Here is a 21,492-nt window from a genome sequence, read left to right as displayed (position 1 = left end):
GCCGGGCGTGTCTTCTATCCTTTGTGTTATTTAGTTGTTCCATGTCCTGAGATGCCGTCCAACTGAGGACGGAGAGGAACCTCCCTCTTTTATGCTTGCAGGGGCCCTGCTACTGTAGGTCTATTATTGTGAATATGAAATGTTAGGAAGAAGCCATAACTCCTCGGCGTTTCCTCTAATGGCCTGAGTTGTGTTTTTAATCACAGGCAACACGATGCAGAGGATGTGTTTCACCCATTGTTTTCAACAGGTAGGCTGCAGTAAAAATGCCATGTCAGTATTAAGCGAAGCTGTGAGCCACCCATGCTGTTGAATTTGTGAAATATTGGCATATTTCCGATATATTACTGATCTAGCCTATTATTATTAATATATATATTGTTTTAATATTTTTTTATGTTTTGGGTCATAATATGTTTGGTCATGTTTGTTTTCTATATTATTGTTATTATTATAGGTTACAATGATCAAACAATGTGAAATAACTATCAGCTCATTCATCCATGCATATTAACACATTATGTATGGTTCTGTTATATAACAGTTTTTTTCCTTCCGTTTTCTGTTATTCCTGTGTTCTTACTGCAGTCTAGCATAGACATAGTGAGGGAAGGTGGTTGACTCACACTACATTGACCTCACCACATTGTAAGTGCATACTAGTCTGTACCTCCAGGACTGCTCCTGAATATTTCAAAAAGGGCTTTCTTTTAAGATGAGCAAAATCCCATCCTACTAGTCCAACGTCTAGTGTTCCCATTCTTCACGTCTAGGACCAAAAAGCTGTCCAAGTGAATGACAGCAAAAAGCTAAAAACAAGAATGACTCAAAAAAGCCCAATGGCTCATTACAGTATACTGTACATCTGTGCTTATTTTCACCCCTGTAACCATGGGCCTGTACGACAGCATATCACACTGGACACCCATTGTTTAGGACAGTGGTTCTCAAACCTTTTCATTTCAAGGACCCCCATAACTATGAGGGCGTACTCATTGTACACACTCAGGGTTACAGACCTGTAAGGGTCCATTTGGGTCCCTGGACCCCACTTTGAGAGCCATTAATGGTTTAAGTACAACATGTCTTGTCTAAAACATGGCATTTTTAATTGCCATACCAGCCCAAGGCCCTTGGAATATTGTAACATTCACCTCTATTTGATGGCCCCGACTACAAGACTGTCTTGCCAAATAAAGAATGTGGTGGGCTGGCAGTGGCAAAGGAGGTCTATCCACTTTCCCCCCAAATGACTGAATGAACTATTTGGGACACTTAGCAGTGACCACACCAATGGAGCATATCAGGAGAATAAAAGCACTGTCATTGTATTTACCTGGATCATTAGACTTGATTAATGGGGCAGGGATATGTATTGATCACTGCAACATGGCACACTGTGCATCATATATCGTTCCTTAAAAGGGATGTTAGATATTTTAACTATATAAAAAAATTCAAACTCGAGATATTGTTTATATTCTCACAGTATTTTCTAATTGTATCTAATAAATAATTCACTAGAGTCATCTTCTCTGCATCTCTCTGTTGCTTCTCCATTAGTCTCTCAAGTCTGACTATCACTTCCACTCTTAAATAGCTACGTCTGTAATTCCGCCTGGTAAAAAGTTGCTTTTCAAGTGTATTTGAGATAATTCAACCAATCGAGGCGCTGTGTTCACCAACATGAATTTAAAACCATTTCAATTTCCATTTCTGCTAAGCAATTGGCTAGATAGGCTTCGACTAATTGGTTTCCAGTAAAAGTTATTTACCTGACTGCAGTAGAGCTCGACTGATGAGAGATTTTTAGGTCCAATGCCGATACTGATTTTGTAGAGTCCTAGAACACTCACTGTGTTTTTAACGATATTTGGTAAAACAGAACTACAAAATCTTGAAATCAATTTGAAAAACATTATATATATATATATATATATATATATATATATATATATATATATATATATATATATATATATATATATATATATATATATATAACTCTTGTTGAAAGACATCACATGAGTGAGTGGTTGTGAGTTTGTAGATCTGCTATTTTTGAAAACTTTTGAAGACTCCAGATTGAAAGTGGTTAAAATCAGGACACAACGACTGCATAATTGCCAAATACCAACCATCCAACCGCCAAACCATAAAAAGTAATAAAATAATGTCCGATATATCAGCCAAACAGATACAGTTATTGGTCGGGCACTAGGAAACGGAAGTGGGGAAATGACGTGGCATACGCTTTATTGTCGAATTTTTTTTTATTCATAAATATTAAGAAGGATGATTTGATTTCATTACAAATATATGGAGGCTTATTGTTGAACTGTGATCAGTGAAGTTTAGTGAAAGCAATACATGCTACAGTAGCACTTAACCACTGAACCAGTTAATCATAAAAGAATATTCTCATTAACTTCAGAAATAGCCGATATACAAGCTCATAATGACATGCCCAAAATTGGGACACCAGGAGTGGTTAGGCTATGTCTTAATTGTCTCTCTGGTGGTTACTTGCTGGAAAGTGGAAAGAGGAAATGCATGTTGTGTCTTGTGTTTATCTCCACACACTGTCTGTCTGTGTTCCTGTGTTAATCATTTAATGCTGGCTCGGCTTTCATGCAACTGCCAATTAAAGCAAATTCCTTGTGTAAACCTCATGCTAATAAGTCAACAAATTCTGATTCTGATGATTAAATTATTCACACGACTAACAGGCAGTGTGACAGCATTTACCAAAGCTTTTAATGACTGTTGCTAGTGCTTAAATAGTTGACAAGGTTATCTCTTATCTCTTCACCTTTCTCTCTTTATCTTTGGCTCCATGTGTAAATGTTTAGACAAAGAAGGTAGTTGTAAGACTGCTATCTTATAAAATCAACATAACGGGCCGGTTCTCGGGTGTGTTTGCCTGTCTTTGAGTGTGTGTGTGTGTGTGTGTGTGTGTGTGGGGGGGTGTCGGGTGTGTACTTGTACTACTATACTTGCGAGAGTCAAACCCCTCCACAAGTAAATAGACATTGGCCCTCATTTATCAATGGAGTGTACAAATTGGCTTATATTTGAGCCCAGGAATGACCTTACGCCAACGACGTGAGATCTGAGCGGGCCGTACGCTAAAGTCAAAGATTGATAAATGCTGGGTTAGGTGATCTCGCCGTACGCCCATTGTGAGGACCATTTTCCATGTCCTCACAAGATAAATGGTTGTTTTACGGTAAAAGAAAAGAGAGAAAAAAAAGAGTTAGGGTACAGACACTTCGAACTTTGTGTCTACCTGTGTCTGCGTCTTTTTGCAATCAATGGTTTTCAATGGGAACAGAGCATTTTGTTGTCACTGCGCGGCTTCCCGCTCGTTGCGCACACCTTGCGTTTGTGCGTTTTATCCACCAGGGCGCCTCCAGTAGAGAGCAATTCTATATGGAGCAGATAAAAGCTTGATACCGTGGCTGCTTTTTGACTGGGATACCTATATCTTTTTGATGATTGGTTCGAATGGTTGAAGGACAGCCTTCTTTTCCCGTTGCTGCTATCGCTTCCCATGCTCTGGAAGGGTGGTAACAGATCTCGGACGCTGTAAACAAGCTATTCTGGCCACGGTGGCCAGCCACAGCGCTCCTCAGAGCGGCTATCGCTGGCCGTAGCATGTACTGTAGATCTACGACTTTCGGTCACACCGGGACAGGGGACAGCTCATTGGATCCGGGCTGGCAAGGCACATCCAACGGTGCCCGGCCCGAGTCTGTCCGTTGCTCCCCGGCCGGCCTGGGCGTGAAAGACCCCCTCCCGTGGAGGTCGAGGGACCTCCGGGGCGGACAGGACAGACATACAGGACTGCCGCAGCTTGTTTCTAAACAAACTATTCATTTTGACCGATAAATGGATCAAATAAACAAACTGCTTCACATGAACAATGTTGGTGTAATTAAGAGATTTGATATGGGATATATGTTTATATACACACATTTACCAATAAAAGAGAGTCGGAAAGGGTTCAAGGCACGCATTAAATTACAACCTGGTATCCCAGTCCCAATGACATTACTTATGTCATTTGTTCTTGTTCCTCTCTTCCTCCAATCGGATTAGTCAAGAGGCTGCTTCATGTTGCTTCATACCCGGAGCTGTAGGACTTTGTTACTTAAAAAGACTGTAGCTAAGAAAACGATGGTGAATCGGTACACATGCAAAGATATTGCTTTAAAAACTATGTTTTGTGTGATGGGGGCAGGGACCTGAAAGTGAGTGACAGGTGCATATCTGATTGCATAGCAACGTGAAGACAGTGCACTACAAGCTGCTCTGCTTTGTAGACTTCACAAATCGGGCACACCCTGCGTCTTTCAGCCTCCCAAAGTTCCGTCTGACTTTACCCGTAGGCTTAAAATTAGGAAAATATTCAGGTTGGGAGGGATAAGGGTTTGTATTACTGTAGGAATTTAGAGGTTTGGTTTAGGGGTTAGGGCTGGAGTTATGACTGATTTATACTTGGTTGAATGCCGGTGTCATGCACCGAAAATAGCAGATCTACAAGGTTGTACAGTAGCTCGGCTATTTTCGGCTTTAGGGTTATGGTCAAAACGGCCATACATTTTAAAGATGGCATTCATCAAATCAACGTCCCAAAATGTTGATGTCCTTACAAGTATAGTAATACAAACGTGTGTGTGTGTGTGTGTGTGTGTGTGTGTGTGTGTGTGTGTGTGTGTGTGTGTGTGTGTGTGTGTGTGTGTGTGTGTGTGTGTGTGCGTGTGCGCGCGCGCGCATACACATGAATGCCAGAGTGTTGCAGGCCTATCTCGTAGAGCGTAATAAAGTTTACATGCCTGGAGAGGTTCCTAAGTGTTGGTTTCCAGGAAAGAGAAGGGGAAGTTTTACTGCAGTCAGTCTAGGAATTCCTCTGCCAGCCAACAGAGACATTCCTCGGGGTCTCCTCTAGCATGCCCTGGGCACACACACAATAGGGACAAACAAACATGCCGACAGATTGGCAGACACACCCAAACACACACAAGAAGCGAGGTGGGCATTGCAGATTCCCATACAGTGCAACATCCAGGCATCTACAAAAAATAGGTGAACATACATGCCACATATATTATACACATATACAGTAGCGGAAGAGCACAGGGGCATCATTGGGGTCTCAATTGCCACCCTCTAGTGCTCACATTTAACCTCAAATTCTGTTATTTTATGCACATGTTTTCCCCAACTCTGAACATAGTTTTAGATCAACGCTGAGTGCATCTCGCTCCATGATTGAGACATGTGACGTCCATGTGACACATGTTATAGATATGTGCCTTCTTGTCTGTAACCATACTGTACATTTATTAACCACTTTCAACCTGGCATCCATCTATTTGGGCATGTCATTAGTATGTGACTATGTGTCAGTGTTTCTCAAACTTTTCTGGTGCGATCCTCCAAAATACTCATATTTGAACTAGGTATACCCCCAACCCTGACAGTTGTAGGAGAATAGGAGATTACATTTAGTTTGACTCAGTTCCACAGATAAATGAGCGTTGTAAGCTTGTAGATCGGCTATTTTCAAAATGTTTGCTTATTTCTTAGGTAATATTTGACAATTTGGCCAATGTTAGATCATTTTTATAGTATACTTTTGACCCAGTAATGGTCTTATTTTATATATATATATATATATATATATATATATATATATATATATATTTTTTTTTAATTATTATTATTATTATTTTTTAGAGGTATTACAAAGTCTTAAAAGTCCTTAAATTGTCACTTTAGAAATGTGAAGATACCCTGTGTACACTTATACTGTACGTTGGTTTGTTTACTGTTGAGTGAGAAAACAAATGTTGCAAATTAAGCAAATGTGCTTATCGGGGACCCCCTGGGGGTCCCGACCCACAGTTTGGGAACCACTGGTATAGGTGAACATTTTCATTTCCCCCCGCCAAAAAATTGGAAAAAAATAGTGGAACTGCAAGCTCACTTGTAGATCCACTATTTTCAGTATTTTGGAAATGGGGCTTCATGGTAACTTACACTGTATGTTATTTCTGCCACCCCTTATTTCTTTTCTCTGAAATGACGGACGCCTCTGGAAGACTGTCAACAGAGAGGCCATGGAGACAGATAGACTAGATTAGAATGATGGTCACATGACGGTCACATGGCCTGTGGTTGCCTGGGTCCACCCCTGTGTGAGCGGAGCGTGCTTTGTGTAGATTGTGTGGTCTGGTGGCAGCAGATTAATTACACATGACGGCATGACTTTATCAGAGGAATGGTGGCAGCAGGCTGGCATGACTTCAAATCAATGCTATCTCAAGCTTTTGCCTCCATTGCAATTTCTTTTTAAATAGCGAAAATAGCAGATCTACAAGCTTGTGTATAGGGTTAAAGGGATATTTCACCCCCCAAAAAATCTTATTTTCTATCAATTACACACCCCATGAAGCCTTGAATTCATGGAGATTTTTTAGTTTTTGTCGCATTCCTAAGCCAATAATTTGATGACTGGTGGAAAGATGCTAATGTCTCCGGTAGGAGACTCAAAGTTGACACTTTGTGTCTCTGCCGGTCATCAAATTATTGGCTTAGGAATGCGACAAAAACAAAACAATCTCCATGAATTCAAGTCTCCATGGGGTGTGTAATCGATCGAAAAAAAAGTCATTTTGGGGGTGAACTATGCCTTTTAAGTGGTTGATCAGACTAATCAATTAAGTGGATTATAAAAATGTTTTATTCCTTCCGTATAGATTCGTTGATATACAAGTTCCCCCCTCAAAATGCTTCTTGATTACTTGATTAACTTACATGAGCAAGATTAAGTCGGCATAAGGCAAATAAGAATTTGTTCTTAATCTCGCTTTGCCTGGTTAAATAAGGGTTAAACAAATAAATAAACTAACTCTCACTCTCTCTCTCTCTCTCTCTCTCTCTCTCTCTCTCTCTCTCTCTCTCCAGATGATGTGGCGTCTTGTGATCCTGCTTGGCATTGCCCTCAGTGTGGGTAAGTAGGCTATCATCATGTCATCTGTTCAGCCCCGAATCTGCCTGGCCCACTCCTCTTTCCACACTGTTTTTCTTTGTTTCCTCAGCCTCCACACACACATAATGCACACACAGTACGATCCAGAGTGTTAATTTAACACATCACATTTACACTTTTGGCTACCAGTGAAAAATGCATGTTTTTCAGACAGTTCTCCCTCCATGACCATAGGGATAACTCAGCCCTGTACACCAGTGGTTCGTTTTCATGTCAAGGACCCCCAAATTACTAAGATTTGTGATTTTGTGTTATTAAAAACTTTCTAAATGATTTTTTTTTTTAAATGTTTTTTTTTAAAATAAATTCAACATCTTTCCTATTAAAATTGGCTTCAGGGAGGTCATTTTCCCCCAAAATTATTAAAAGTAATTCAGTAATTGAAAAGTAATTGAGAAAACACGGTCTCCTCACGTATTAGAAGGACAATATCAGTCACCAGAACAAAGGATGGGTGTTTTCAATGAATATAATACGGTTAAAATAGAGTTTGAAGTTACAATGGGATTGTAGAGGAAGGGGGCGCAAAAATGTATATCAAATATCTAAATACTGAATCAAGCAACTTAGAAACTGTCTGGGGTGCTCACAAAAGCCTGAATAGACGTTAAAATTACCCCAAACATGTTTGAAATGAAATATCCCTTTAAGTGGTTAAATGTCTGAAATAAACACAACACATTAATTAACACAACACTGATGATAAATAGTGGTCCTTGGCCTGAAGACCCCTGCGCTAAGCTTTAGGTCACAGTGCTAGTTCATTCTAGCTCCAAAATCCCCCCGGTCCTGGGGGCTTGCGGAGCCCCCCACAGATGACAAGGGGAATGAAACCCTTGGGTGATTTAGTTGCTTTCCAGTTAAGGTGAAAAACGGTTAAAAAACGTGGCAGACTGTATATGACTGACCTTATGGTACACTGTGATGTAAGCAACAACAAGTGTGTCAGTGTGTGGCATTGACTCACCTGTTAACTACTATCTATGCTGCACATTTGGTGTGCAAGCATAGGCTGCGCTCTTCTGGGCACCGCTAAATCAAAGAGAAATCAATAGAAAGCAAGACTGGCAAACTTCACTTGACTTCCTGTATCTATGTGACGTAGGGGTCCACCGCTTTAGAAGGCCAGAAGTAGGTTGTGAGTTTATTCATTCCAATGGGAGAAGTGAACGTGAACACAGATTATGTTTCCCCCATGGTCATTGTAGTGAGTAAATATTGGACCCATTCTTCACAAGCCACATCATTATATTCAGGACATGTTGACATTAACCCATTAAGACCCGGGAACGCTTCTGTGTTTGCTATAACCATAAAATAGCAGATATACAAGCTCATAGCCCGAGTGCTACGATCTTGTAGATCTGCTATTTTTAGAAGAATCTTGAACATTTATGCAAATCTTTGAATACATATGTTTTTTTAAACAACATTTTTAACTAAAATCTTTGCTTCTGGAGGTCCCTGGAACAAAAATTTTCGCTTCAAAAAACGTTCGCTTCAAAAAAATATATTCAAAGATTTGCACACATTTTCACGATTTTTCAAAAATAGCCAAAGAAATCTAAAATGACACGGATACTTTCCCGGTCTAAATGGGTTAAAATGGTCGATTTCAAAAAGAGAAATCAGGAGGAAATGATCTTTGTTCGAGACCTTTTTGGTGTCAGCAACACGAGATCTCACGAGATCTAGCAACAGTGATCATAGGACGTTCCTAGCGTCAAACCGCGCAGACTTAGAAAACCGGACATGTATACCATTTCATACTAGTTACGAGGCTTGGGCGTGGCTATCTAATATGTTAAGGATCTTTGGTTAAATCTAACACGGCCATTATGAATTGTATTAGCTGCAGCTGCCAAGTGTTTAATCTGCTGTAGTTTTTATAACCTGAACTGGTAAACAAACTAAACAATCAACTTAGAGTTTCGTAACTCCCTTTAACCTCCTCTTTTATCTTCATCTTTTTCTGCCTTTATCAGACTCCTATGGCATGCATGAGCGCGACGAACATGAGCGCTTGACCCACGGGCGCCAGTTGAAGATCTACCTGCCCAAGAACGTGGAGAGGCTGGAGTTCACTCCGGCCGGTAGCTACCAGGTGGATGTCCTATGGGAGGAGAAGGATAGGAACTTTCACAGGTTGGGACCATTTTAAATTTTCATCTCAAAGAGTTTTTGTGTTGTGCACCGAAAATATGCGTCGGGGTTGATTGATAGGCCTGTCACAATTATTACATAATCGCCTAATCGCAATTATTTATTGCATAATTGGCATAATCGTCATAATCATTTTCATGTTAACATTTTCCTTATATTTTCAAACATACAAAATTGTGAAAATAGCAAGCTCAAAACGCATCGGCTATTTCCAGATTTTCCACTATTAATGATTTTTTTTTAAAGTAATATAATGTGTATGTTATTTGTCATATCTGCCCTGTTCGTTTTTTACGAAGCCTAAAAGCGAAACAGAAATGAGATTTATATCCATAACGTTCCAATGTTCAACGACAGAAACATAATTAAATCTTTAATCACAATTATTTGAGTGACAATTAATCGTCAAGTAAAATTTCATAATCTCCATAATCCACAACTTGCATCAGGGCACCCAGATTAGCAATTTCTCCAAATTGCTCTCTAGTATGTATGCTAGCACCGCAGGGAAATAATGGTGAAGTGAACTTGCTTCATAATACCACGTTGCTGCTTTATATGGCTATTTTATGTGCACGTCAATGTGTGCCACTAATTCCTTAGTTAGGACATATTTGATTACGATGTGAGCATATAGGCACAAACAGTGTTTTATCTGTACCTGTAGTACCTACAGTAGATGATATGGTTTTCATGCAATGGTTATTAACACCTTTATCTTCCATCTGAAAAGTTTTCGTCTTCATAGCATTCATCACAAAAAAAGAACATAGGCTAGCTGGCTTTCGAGTCGCACGTAGTCAGCTTGCTACCTTACTGAACCTTATAAAGAATGGCTGGAACACATTTGAGAAATTAGATTGTTTGTGTGAAGTTGTTGTTCTGTATTGCCCTGTTAAAGTACTTCATGTTAATGTGTCTTCAGAGGCAGAGGCAGAGTGACTGGAACAGGCAGCGACCGACGCTGGTACCTCGACAAGGTGGCCATGAATCCATGCCTTCAAATCATATTGTAGAAAGTAGGGCTGGGCGATATGACTTCAATCAATATCATTGAATACGATAATTTAAAACCTTTGTCTCGATTACAATCAATTTTTTTAATGGTGAAAATAGCAGATATACAAGCTCACAAAGTGTCACGAGAGCTTATAGTGCGTGCCAACGCGTCGTCACCACGGGGGGGCGTGGCATAGATAGCCGCAGCCATACTTGTGGGGGGCAATGTTAAGTCAACCTGTTTTATACCCCACAAAGATGTCCGCCGCTACCAAATGACACTTGTTGACGCCCCTTCAGGATTTTTGACACGCACTATAGATCTGCTATTTTTGCACAGCACCAACAAAGTATAATACAGTATAATGGTTAATCAGTTATAAAAGCTATTATAATTATTTTGCAGATTATTCTGATATATAAAATAAAAACCTGCTTCTCCACCATTTTCTGTTAATTGCCCAGCCCTAGTAAAAAATGTGACAGATAACAGTAACGTTGCTGTTTGGTATCGGTTGGCATTGAGTATGTGTTGACGTTGTGCTGCATTCTGTTTTATCAGGTGACATTCGAGGATGAGGGAACATACACACGAAAAGACTTCTGGAATAAAGAAATCTCCACTGTTAAAGTGGCAATCGTAGGTAAGTCTGCAGTCCTGTTCTCCGCCGAAATAGCGGGATTGTTGAGGTAAAAAAATGGTCATAATGTTTTAATAATACCCTAGAAGGTGGTATGACAGTGGTGTGACGGTAATGTCGGTACTCAATTCAAACTTTATTCAAACTTTATTCAGCCATCAAGACTCTATTTATGATTTTTTGCTTGTTTACTTATTTTATGTTGTGTGTTCTACACAACATAAAATAAATAAACAAGCTAAAAATCATAAATAGAGGCTGACTCTCCAGTGTTTATGCAGCCTGGATGAGTACCAGAGACAGCTCTTCCTAGGATTAACTATTATTATCCTCAATAATGCTGTTCCAGGACTCATGCAGTCAGAACATGAATCCATACATAGATTCTGACTGCATAATCCAGAGTCTGGGAACGCATCTGTGTCATTTTAAGATTTCTTTGGCTACTCAAAAATAGCAGACGTACAAGCTCATAGTGTGGCACCGAGTGCCTCGCTATGAGCTTGTAGATCGTCTATTTTTGAATGCGCCTCACCGGAATGCGCCCCACCGGAAGTCTCGCTAGACGAAAAAAAAAAAAGCTAAGACAACCGTGGGGCAAAATTCCCCTTTAACTCATTCACTGCCAGAACTTTTTTTTTTTTGCGTTTGCCCACTGCCAGAGATTTTTCATTGAAAAAAAAAAGTACTCAGGAGCCGAGATTCAAAATGTTTAAGTTTTAAGTTAACAAGGAAGTGGATGGGAGTCTAGAGCTTCAAAAAATCATATCTCCTTGGTCTTTGGGTTAAAAAATAAATGAATAAATAAGAAAAAATTTAAAGTCGTTTTAGTCGTTCTTGGCAGAGGGGGTTAAAGGACAAAAGTCGTTTTAGTCGTTCTAGGCAGGGAATGAGTTAAGAGGGCCTCGCATGTATGCGTTCCACAAGTAACGAACAGGTGACTGGCACCATGCCATCTAGGACAGTGGTTCCCAAACAAGGACCCCCAAATTCCATTTAAAAAACCCCAAAAGTCCATTTAATTACGCAATATTACACGATTATTGACACGACAGTGATGCGGTCAGAAACGAGGCACAGCCAAATTCCGCAAGCATCACTGAAGTGTGGCTTTTGGCTTACGCATTCGGCTGCAGACATACGCAGAACTCAGTATAGCTTACTGAGCTTAGCATAACGGATACTTATTTGTAGGTAAACACCTGTAGCTGATGCCGTCACATGGCCACACAATCTCCGGCGCTCGTCCCCTGGGCAGCTGATCTACAAGCTCAACGCATCCTGTTGCGATGCATTGTGAGCTTGAAGACTGGCTATTTTCGGGAAAGAGATTTGGTGTAGTTGGGGGAAAAAAGGTAGCTGAACCAAGTATAGACCCCTGGCGGACTCCGGTCAGCAAAGTATATACAAGTGGTTAATCGGTAATGGATTAGAACATCACAATATCCAAAATCCAAGACAATAGTTCAGTGTTTCTCAAAGTGGGGTCCAGGGACCCTCGGGGTTCCTTGAGGTGGTTCCAAATGGACACGCACGGGTCCGTAACCCTGAGAGTGTACAGCGTGACACGTCGTGTGCTTGTAGTTCGGCTATTCTCAGCAGGCAACCAAGAGTAAAATCAGCCATCAAGACGCCATCAAGGCTCCGCCAAAATACAATTTAGTCGACTAAATCAACTGTAGATTTAGTCGACTATAATCTTATGATTAAAACTAAAACATTTCAGATGACTAAAATATGACTAAAACTAAATGGAATTTTATTCAAAAGACTATGACAAAAATCAAAATTTGATGTCAAAATCAACACTAGAACCAAATGATGCAAAAAAAAACGCAACTTTACATTCGACAAACAGATTAGCTCACTCGTAAAAAACAGCTTTTTTCATTTACGGCTTCTCGCCAAAATCAAACCAAATCCCCCACTCAAACAATTTGAATTAGTGATCCATGCCTTTATCTCATCTAGGCTGGACTATTACAATGCCCTATATTATGGCATCGACCACTCCCTACTCAGGCGTTTGCAACTTGTCCAAAACGCTGCTGCTCGCCTTCTCACAGGTACCAAAAAATGTGACCACATCACACCAGTTTTGGCCTCTCTCCATTGGCTTCCGGTGAAATATAGAATTGATTTTAAAATGTTACTATTTGCCAGAGCATTAAGGTCTGCTGACCAGTCGCTGCTGACCGTGCCATCAAATGTAACCCTCAAAACCAGAGGGGATCGCGCTTTTGCGGTGGCAGCCCCACAGCTGTGGAATAATCTCCCCCTCCACATCAGATCTGCTCAGTCCATCCAGATTTTTAAGTCCTTACTTAAAACTCACCTCTTCTCTCTGGCCTTTAACCACATCCAATCCTAAATGTTTTAACTCTTATCTAATCGTTCCCTACCCTCTGTGTACGTTTGAGAACCACATCACAGCCTTAATGTACAGTAAGACCAACATGTGCAGTAAGGCCAAAATGGCCTCCATATGAAGATCTTCAGTGGTATATATGTCATGCTTTTCTGCTGAATAACAAGTGCCATTGATGAATCAGCCCATCTCTTTCTCCTCCAGCCAGGAGCGTATATTCCAAGTGTATAGCAGGAGAATCGCTCAAAGTCGACCTGGAGGGCTTGCGTCTGGAGGATGCCAACCTCGACTTCTCTTCGGAGGCAGGAAATTATACACTGGTAGGATGGATGGATGGATGGATGCATGGATTGTTATGGGTAAATGTCTTGATGAGGGGGCATTCTGAGAGATGTATGGAATACTGCAGCATGCCCCTTGTAGGGATGTCAATAACGGATAGTCATGCAGTCGGTTAGCCCATTGGTTCTCAAAGTGGGGTTTGGGGACCCCCAGGGGTCCTTGAGGGGGTTCCAGGGGGTCCCCAGCAAAATGTGTGAATATAGCATCACAATATATTTAACCTTTTATACTTTGGCTATTCAAAAATAGCAGATATACAAGCTCATAGCGCGGCACAGAGTGCCGCGCTATGAGCTTGTAGATCAGCTATTTTTGAAAAAATCGTGAAAATGTGTGCATATCTTTGAATATATTTATTTTTTAAAGCAAACATTTTTTAACTCAAATCTTTGCTTCTGGGGGTCCCAGGCACAATATTTTCAGATGGGGGTCCGCGGCCAAATATATATCAATTTGGGGGTCCCTGGCATGAAAAAGTTTGAGCAGCACTGGGTTAGCCCACAGCATTATTAATTAATGGTTAATAGCTACGGCATAATCTGCATGGCTCAAATGTGCACGGTAGCTAGCCTGGCATGGCCAGACTAAATATCACTGCGTAGATATTAGTCTGGAATCTCTGTGTAGAACCTGCATTTCCGAGGGGCAAATTGAAAAAAGGCCTCTGGTGATAAAACCCGCCCCATTTTTGCATACTGGGCACTGATTGGTCCCTCACAACTTCGAAGGGAGAGAAATCCAATCTCTATTGAGAGGGGCCAGACCTAATCTGCCAAGGGCAATTTCTTTTTTGCAATGGCAGATTTGTCTGGAACCAGGCTACATGGTACAGTAGCTAGCTGGATATTACCAGTGTCGACTATTCAAACATAGCAGATCCACAAGCTTGTTTGTGCCGCGCTGCGAGCTTGTACATCTGCTATTTTTTAAACATTTTAGAAAAATCTTGAAAGTGTGTGAACTACTGATTTAGAAGGCATTTGTAGAATCGGCCTCAGGGCTTAATGGGTTAATTCATATTTATTATCAATGATACATTACATGTGCAAAATGAGGTTTCACAAAGTCCCACTCATCCTACAGTACATGTCGTCCACCTTGTATGTCCACAACTGTTACTTTCCAGGAAATGTCAAAAAATAATTTTGGGCATGCTATTATGGGCAAATATTTAAAGAAATCCTGTGTTCATTTAACTCCCAGTCTATCCAACTCATTCAGAAGAAATGTATATCCTGGAACATAAGAACCATTTCTTGTCTCAGAAGAACCTTGTGGTTGTGTTGTTTCATAATGCATTGTTTAGAGACCATATACTAAACAACTATGGTGTATGCTAAAAGGAGTGATGATACAGTACATGATTTGAATTCCTTAGTTATAGCTGTGCAGTGTTCTAAGCAGACGTTTGCATGCATAACTTTAACATAGAACGCTCATTATTACAACTGGTTTTTTTTTTTGACACACGACACTTGACTCTAGCTCAAAGACCTGTGATGGGATGATAATCGTCATTATCGTTTATCGCGATAAAAAATGCTCACAATAATATCACAATATAAATAGTATCACAGAGATTTAAATGTATCGTTAAATTGTCATTCGTCATACACTAGGATGAATTAGCTTTTGTTGAGCTGCAAATTCAGTACCACTTAAACCCTCTGTACTTGATAAAAACGGTCCTGTAAAGAGCGCATTTGGTACACTCTTATTTCACTCTACACAAATCGAATCGCCAAAAATAGCAGATCTACAAGCTCACAACGTGTTGCAACGCAACGCGTTGTGAGCTTGTAGATCTGCGCCCCCAGAATAGGGATGCTGGGGGTTCAAGTGGTTAACAAAAATGCCATTAAAAGTTTTAAGCACATGTTGATTAGCGCGATAATATCGTTAACCGAAAATAAACGTGCCACAATAATCGCGACGTGTCATTTTCACATTGTTCCATCCCTACTTCTGGGCATCTCTGCTATTCACACACACCCTCCACTCCTTTTCCCCCATGCAGGTGAGAGACGGTGCGGCGGTGTCTCAGGACCTGGCAGACTACTTTGACCGCGTCAAGACCCACTTGCACAACATCGAGATCAGACACGTCAACACCAGCGACGAGGGACGCTACTACCTCAAGGACAGGAAGACCCGCCTGGTGTCTGTCACCAGGATGGACCTGACTGGTGGGTCACACACATTGCTCTAGTGTAGACACACAGCTTGTCGGACTGCGTGTTTGTGAAACATTCCCTGGTTAGGCTTGTCCTGTAACCGGTGATGACATGGTGACAGCCAAGCTGCTAGACTCTGGAAAAAAAGCTAAAAAACACACACCCATATTCAAGCCAACTGTGCAAAAGGCCATGTACACATACTCCATTGGACGGACACACACACACACACACACACACACACACACACACACACACACACACACACACACACACACACACACACACACACACACACACACACACACACACACACACACACACACACACACACACACACACACACACACACACACACAATCACTTAAACAGAAACACATGCTTGTGGGTTATAGTAAAACATAAGACTTTAAATGAGTTAAAAGCACTGTCTGGAACAGCTAAAGCAGTGGTCCTCAAACTTCATATCAAGGATCCCCAAATTGATATGTATTATTAGGCTGCGGACCCCCATCTGAAAAGATTTTGTGCCAGGGACCCACAAATGAGACGATTTGTGAAATTATTTCAAAAAATTGAAATAAATATCAATTATTTGAATTCCCGAATGTGATTCTATATTAAATGCTTTTGCTCTGTACCCCCTGGAACCCTCTTAAGAACCCCTGGGGGTCCCCGGACCCCACCTTGAGAACCACTGAGCTAAAGATTTCAAACTGACCATGTTAAATCCACCATGGTGCAGTAGGTAGAAATGAGAGAACCCAGGAAGCACTGAGCCTGTCTGTAATACAATCATGACACAAACAGGTTTTGTTAGCCATGGCCCTACAATTCAGGCCAAAACTAACCTGCCTAGAGACCAAGATCAGCTGTGTTGTAAAGATTTTCAGACATTTAAAAAATGTATCATTAAATAGTGAAAATAGCATATCTACAAGACCACACCGCGTTGCAGCTTTTTTCACATTATTTGAAATATGAATTAAATGGTTAATTCATAATGTATTTTTCCCCTTCCCCCTAGAAATGTACTGGACTCAAAAGTACAATATATTTTCTGTGAAATGAGTCATAGTCACAAGTATCCAAAAAACACAAATACTCAAGTAAAGTACAGATAATCAAAAAAATCGACTTAAGTACAGTACTCAAGTAAATATACTTTGTTACTGTCCACCACTGGTAATACAATCATGACACACAAAGGTTTTGTTAGCCATGGCCTAAGATTCGGGCCAAAACGAAGAGTCCTATAGGGACCAAGATCAGCTTGGTTGTTGGTGTCATTCTTTGAGACCTATCAAAAACAAACCTGATCTCGAATTGAATTTAGGAGTCACATGTGGCTATTGAATTAGGTTTATTTTGAGAATGACACTGCCTGCACTGTTGGTGGACAGTTGACTTGACAGACTGCCATAGCTAGCTCTATTTTTAACAATAAATCTAGGAGTTAAAGCCAACAGGCTGGCCTATTTTTAGCTTTCCTGCACCCCACTCTCTCTTTTTTCACCCTGGCTACATGCCCTCCTCTCACGCCATTTTCCTGAGTGTTAAATTAACTCTGGGAGTTCAGAAATGGAACCAAATGGACCCGTAAGGGTCCATTTGGTTCCACTTTGGTTCCACTCTGGTTCCACTCTACCCTTCTCTCACCTCTTTGTGCCCCCTTTCTTCCATTCAATTATGTCTGTCTGTCTGTCTCTCTCTCTCTCTCTCTCTCTCTCTCTCTCTCTCTCTCTCTCTCTCTCTCTCTCTCTCTCTCCCTCTCCCCCCACCACCCCTTCCCGCCTGTCCCCAGAGGACTGCATACTGACAATAATTGTCAGTAAGTGACAGTGCCATGTGGGCTTTAACACAGCAGACGCATATAGACACGTGTAAAGTTTCCGCTTAAAGAGCTTCCAGTTCCAGTCTGACTATAGGATTAGAAGGAACTTGTTGGAATGCAATATGGTGATTGAAAATACCCCAAACTAATTCCCTCCCGTCTGTAAGCCCACTATCACACCACTGCAATGAGCGAACATGCCTCAACAGAAAATGTGCATGCTTGTATATACAATGTTTTGGCGGGGGGGGGGCGGGCTGGCGGGCATTCTACGACACATTTTATATGGAAAAAAGCACACTGCCAACTCAGGTCTCTTTTACTTAGGAATAGAGGGTTTACCGTAAGTGGTTAAGAAGTGATGAAAAGACAGTGATGTTCAGGAGTCGAGGAACCCTGACAGCAAAGAGGATCTCAGGCTGCGTACCGACTCATAAGGAGTTAATGACTCAAGAATGTAATTATGGGGGCCGGGCAATGAAGTGCCTTCCTAAAACAGATAGGCAAGCAATCAGGGAAGTTCAATCAGGAGTCATTTATGTTCTCTCCTGCTTTCAAAGTCTAGCAGCAGCGCTCTGTACAATTTGGAACCTAAGAAATACAAGTATGTGGGGTAATTTGGGAGTCTTTAAAATTTGAATGATTCATCCGATCATGGATGGTACTCAGATGATAAAAACATGTCTGAACAAGTTTTTTTTTATGTGGCTTTATGAGTTTTAAGCAGGGATCAAATGAGACACAACTGTTTTTGGCAACATACAGGCCACTCATGAGAATTGATCTAGAATAGATCAAACGCTACACCGCTGGTTCCCAACCTTTTTTTGGATCAGGGCCCACTTGAAGATCTTGAAAGTGTTCATGGCCCGCCCATCTTAGCCTCGCGTAGCCAGACTATATCACTGCGTGGATATGAGTCTGGTGCTTCCATGAGGAAGTTTTTTTTTCCCCAAGGGGCGGGATCAAAACAATGGCCCTCGACGCAATTGGTTAGACCTACAACCAACTGCCAATTACAGTCTCCCATATTCGAATACTGGGCCCTGATTGGTCACTCACGTCTTGTGGAGCAGGAAATGGATTCTCTATGGAGCGGGTGCCAGACCCAAATCGCAGAGTGCAAATAATTTTTTTTGCACTCGCAGATTCATCTGGTCCCAGGCTACGCCCATCTGACCACTTAGCTGTTAACTCTTACCCTGCCAGAGTTTTTTCAGAACAGTCTGTACCCTCTGCCAGGGTTTTGACCGATTTTGGTACCTTTTCGCATAGCCACAAAATATTTTTCTCAAGTATGATTGATCCCCAGAAAATTTCTAATCACAGATGAGATTCAGGTGTGGTTTCACAAATGTCAACGAGGTCAATTTGACCTTGTTGTCATGTGTTGTTTGATGTTTGAAAATAGCTCAAAACCAGTGGTTTCAAACCAAAAAACATTGTGAATTGTTTGTCCGTTTCAATTTTAACATTGAAGTGGATGGAGCAGCAAATCTTTGGAAATTGTTATCTCCTTATTCGTTTGGAATATCGAAAAGGTGTCAATCTTAAATAATTAGAGAATCTTTTTAGAATTTTTTTTTTTTTGAAAAAAGTTTTTTTTTTTTTTTTTTTTTAAGACGTTTTTAAACGTCTTTGGCAGGCAACAGCTAATTTCTCAAAGACGTTTATAAACGTCTTTGGCAGTTATAGAGTTAAGTGGTCAGATGGGTGGGCCGCGGTTTTAAGCCGATCTTTCAAGGTTTTAAATAAATAAAATTCCATAATTTTTACTTATATTTACGTTTTTGCAAATACACCCTCTGAGTGCCAAGCACTTATATTTACGTTTTTGGAAAAAAATATTTAAAAAATAAATAATTTTTTTTTTTTATTTATTTATTTTTTTTTTTTTCTTTCCTTCACAGCACCAGGAGATATCACTCCTACAAGATTTAGACTCCAATCCACCTCCTGGTTAACTTATGACTTCAAAAACCTGTATCTCGGCTCCTGTGTACTTTTTTTTTTACAATGTTAATTTAACTATTTTCAACTGGCTGCAACTATGGAACGGATTACCGAATGTTTTTCCCCCGATTGTACGAGACCTGTATGTGTGTAATGAGGGGATCACCGTGAGGACGGTGATCACTGAAAATATTTTGTGACTACTTGAAAAAGCTTAAAAAATGGTAAAAAATCCTGGCACTCAAAGTATAATATTTTAATAAACCTCTGGCACCCAATGTGTTAATGTTATATCATCATAAAAATATTTGTGTCTTCTCAATTATTTTGGGCCTACTCGCAATATCCTCACAGCCCCCCGGTAGGCCCCAGCCCACAGGTTGGTATGTAATCCCTGTGCTAGACATAAACCTGCCCTCATTGTAGCGTACAAAGTCAATGATAACTACACAACCACTGCCTTTACAGTACATTCTATGTTTCTTCCACAGACCACCATGAGGGGGTAGGGGGTAACCCTCTCATGGCCCTCCTCTTGCTCCTGGGGATCCCGGCTGGAATCTGCTGCTGCTGTCGGAAGAAGATCTTCAAGCAGAAGTCCACCACCACCACCACTATAGTACAGGTACTGCAGTGAATCCACCCGCTGCACCACTGATCCCAACATATTCTCTGGACGTACTGTTGGTGCTGGTATTTAAGTTGAGGTCAGTCTTGACATGCACTGAGTCGGACAGGGTTATGCTACTACTTACATACTTTGAAATCTGAATTCTTGTCTTTCCCTCAGTGTTTTTATGTTTGTTTATAATTGACAATCTGACCAAACGACAACATTTGATGTGACCGGAGCCCCCGTTGTCGTGACAGTTTCCCCCGTCAAGTCATTTTACAACGTCCCCATAATCCCGCCCACACTGAAAGTCCATTCAATTGCTTCATCATGTCCCCCGTCAGCATGCAACGTCGCCGGTACCCGGTACCCACCTGCTACAGTGGTTCTAAACCTTTTTCAGGCTGCAACCCCCCCCCAAAATAATCATATTTGAACCGGGGACCCCCCGGCCCCCCCACCCTGACAAGCACTTGGAATTGTAGGAGTTGAGGCATTACATTTAGTTTGATTCAGTTCCCACAGATAAATATTGTGAAAATAGCAGATCTACAAGCTCACAACGCCGCGCAACGCGAGGTTTGCCTCTTTCTTATATTATTTGACAAGTTGGCCAATGTTTGACCAGTTTTTATAGTATAGTTTGTTGATTGAACTTTGATGCAGTAATGATCTTTTTTTCATTTAATGTTTTGTTTTAAAGTCTTAAAAGTCCTTAAATTATCACTTAACTGTAATCTGGGGACCTGGGGGAGTGCAGGACAGGTACTTGCATCGACCTCCTACACCACTGGTTCTTGTGCTGGTTCTCCATGTCTTTTCCTCACTACGACAATATTGCTGCTGCAAATGCTGCAATGCTGATGCCGTGAGTGTCGTATAACGGCTTTACGTGTAATTTATGCTCCGTCGTATACGACAATGTCACACCAAAAATAGCCGATCTACAAGCTCGGTGTAGAGCTACAAGCTCGGTGTGCAACATCATCGTACAACAAAATATAAATCTGGCTTTGGCCAGTCTAGTATCATCTGAAGCTGTTATCTTTCAATGAAATACTCCACCTACTCCACCCAAACGGAGAGGGTATTGTTATCGTCTGGTGTGTCTTTCTGCCCTGTCTGTTTGACAGGAAACAGACAGGCTATAGCTTTACAGGAAAACTCTGCAGCTTTGCACAGAATGACATGAAACTGTCAGGAAAAGTGGGCAACAGTCCCTAGAATATATATAGCCTGAAACTCAGCCTGAATTTCCATTTTGTTTTACTTCATCATTCAGTCTGAAATTTCTCCCCATTTTAGTCGTTTTCCGAGATGGGTGTTCCTGAAGAGGGAGTGATGTCAT

The 21,492-nt window shown here is 41.0% G+C and overlaps 1 protein-coding gene across 5 annotated transcripts in view; it reads left to right on the top strand.

The window, feature by feature from the left end:
* LOC308074266 (uncharacterized protein) overlaps nt 1-21,492 on the top strand; it is a 42,484-nt gene that overhangs the window by 1,158 nt on the left and 19,834 nt on the right. For 3 of the 5 annotated variants that reach the window (XR_013932079.1, XM_080413642.1, XM_080413641.1), the window contains exons 1-8: nt 121-250; nt 6,973-7,018; nt 9,043-9,202; nt 10,146-10,200; nt 10,782-10,863; nt 13,433-13,548; nt 15,588-15,756; nt 20,023-20,156. Coding sequence is in view for 4 of the 5 variants with exons in the window: in XM_080413642.1 (XP_080269768.1) it covers nt 215-250; nt 6,973-7,018; nt 9,043-9,202; nt 10,146-10,200; nt 10,782-10,863; nt 13,433-13,548; nt 15,588-15,756; nt 20,023-20,156 (798 nt within the window). In the remaining variant the exon portion in view is untranslated. Of the gene's footprint in view, nt 1-120; nt 251-588; nt 649-6,972; nt 7,019-9,042; nt 9,203-10,145; nt 10,201-10,781; nt 10,864-13,432; nt 13,549-15,587; nt 15,757-20,022; nt 20,157-21,492 lie in introns of those variants that run through there. The other 2 variants (XM_080413644.1, XM_080413643.1) reach the window with 2 other exon arrangements.

Source organism: Gymnoscopelus braueri, assembly GCF_963280865.1.
Source record: "Gymnoscopelus braueri genome assembly, chromosome: 2".
NCBI classification, from domain to species: domain Eukaryota; kingdom Metazoa; phylum Chordata; class Actinopteri; order Myctophiformes; family Myctophidae; genus Gymnoscopelus; species Gymnoscopelus braueri.
The sequence above is the reverse complement of the archived record's forward strand: the minus strand, read 5'-3'. Positions and strand labels throughout refer to the sequence as shown.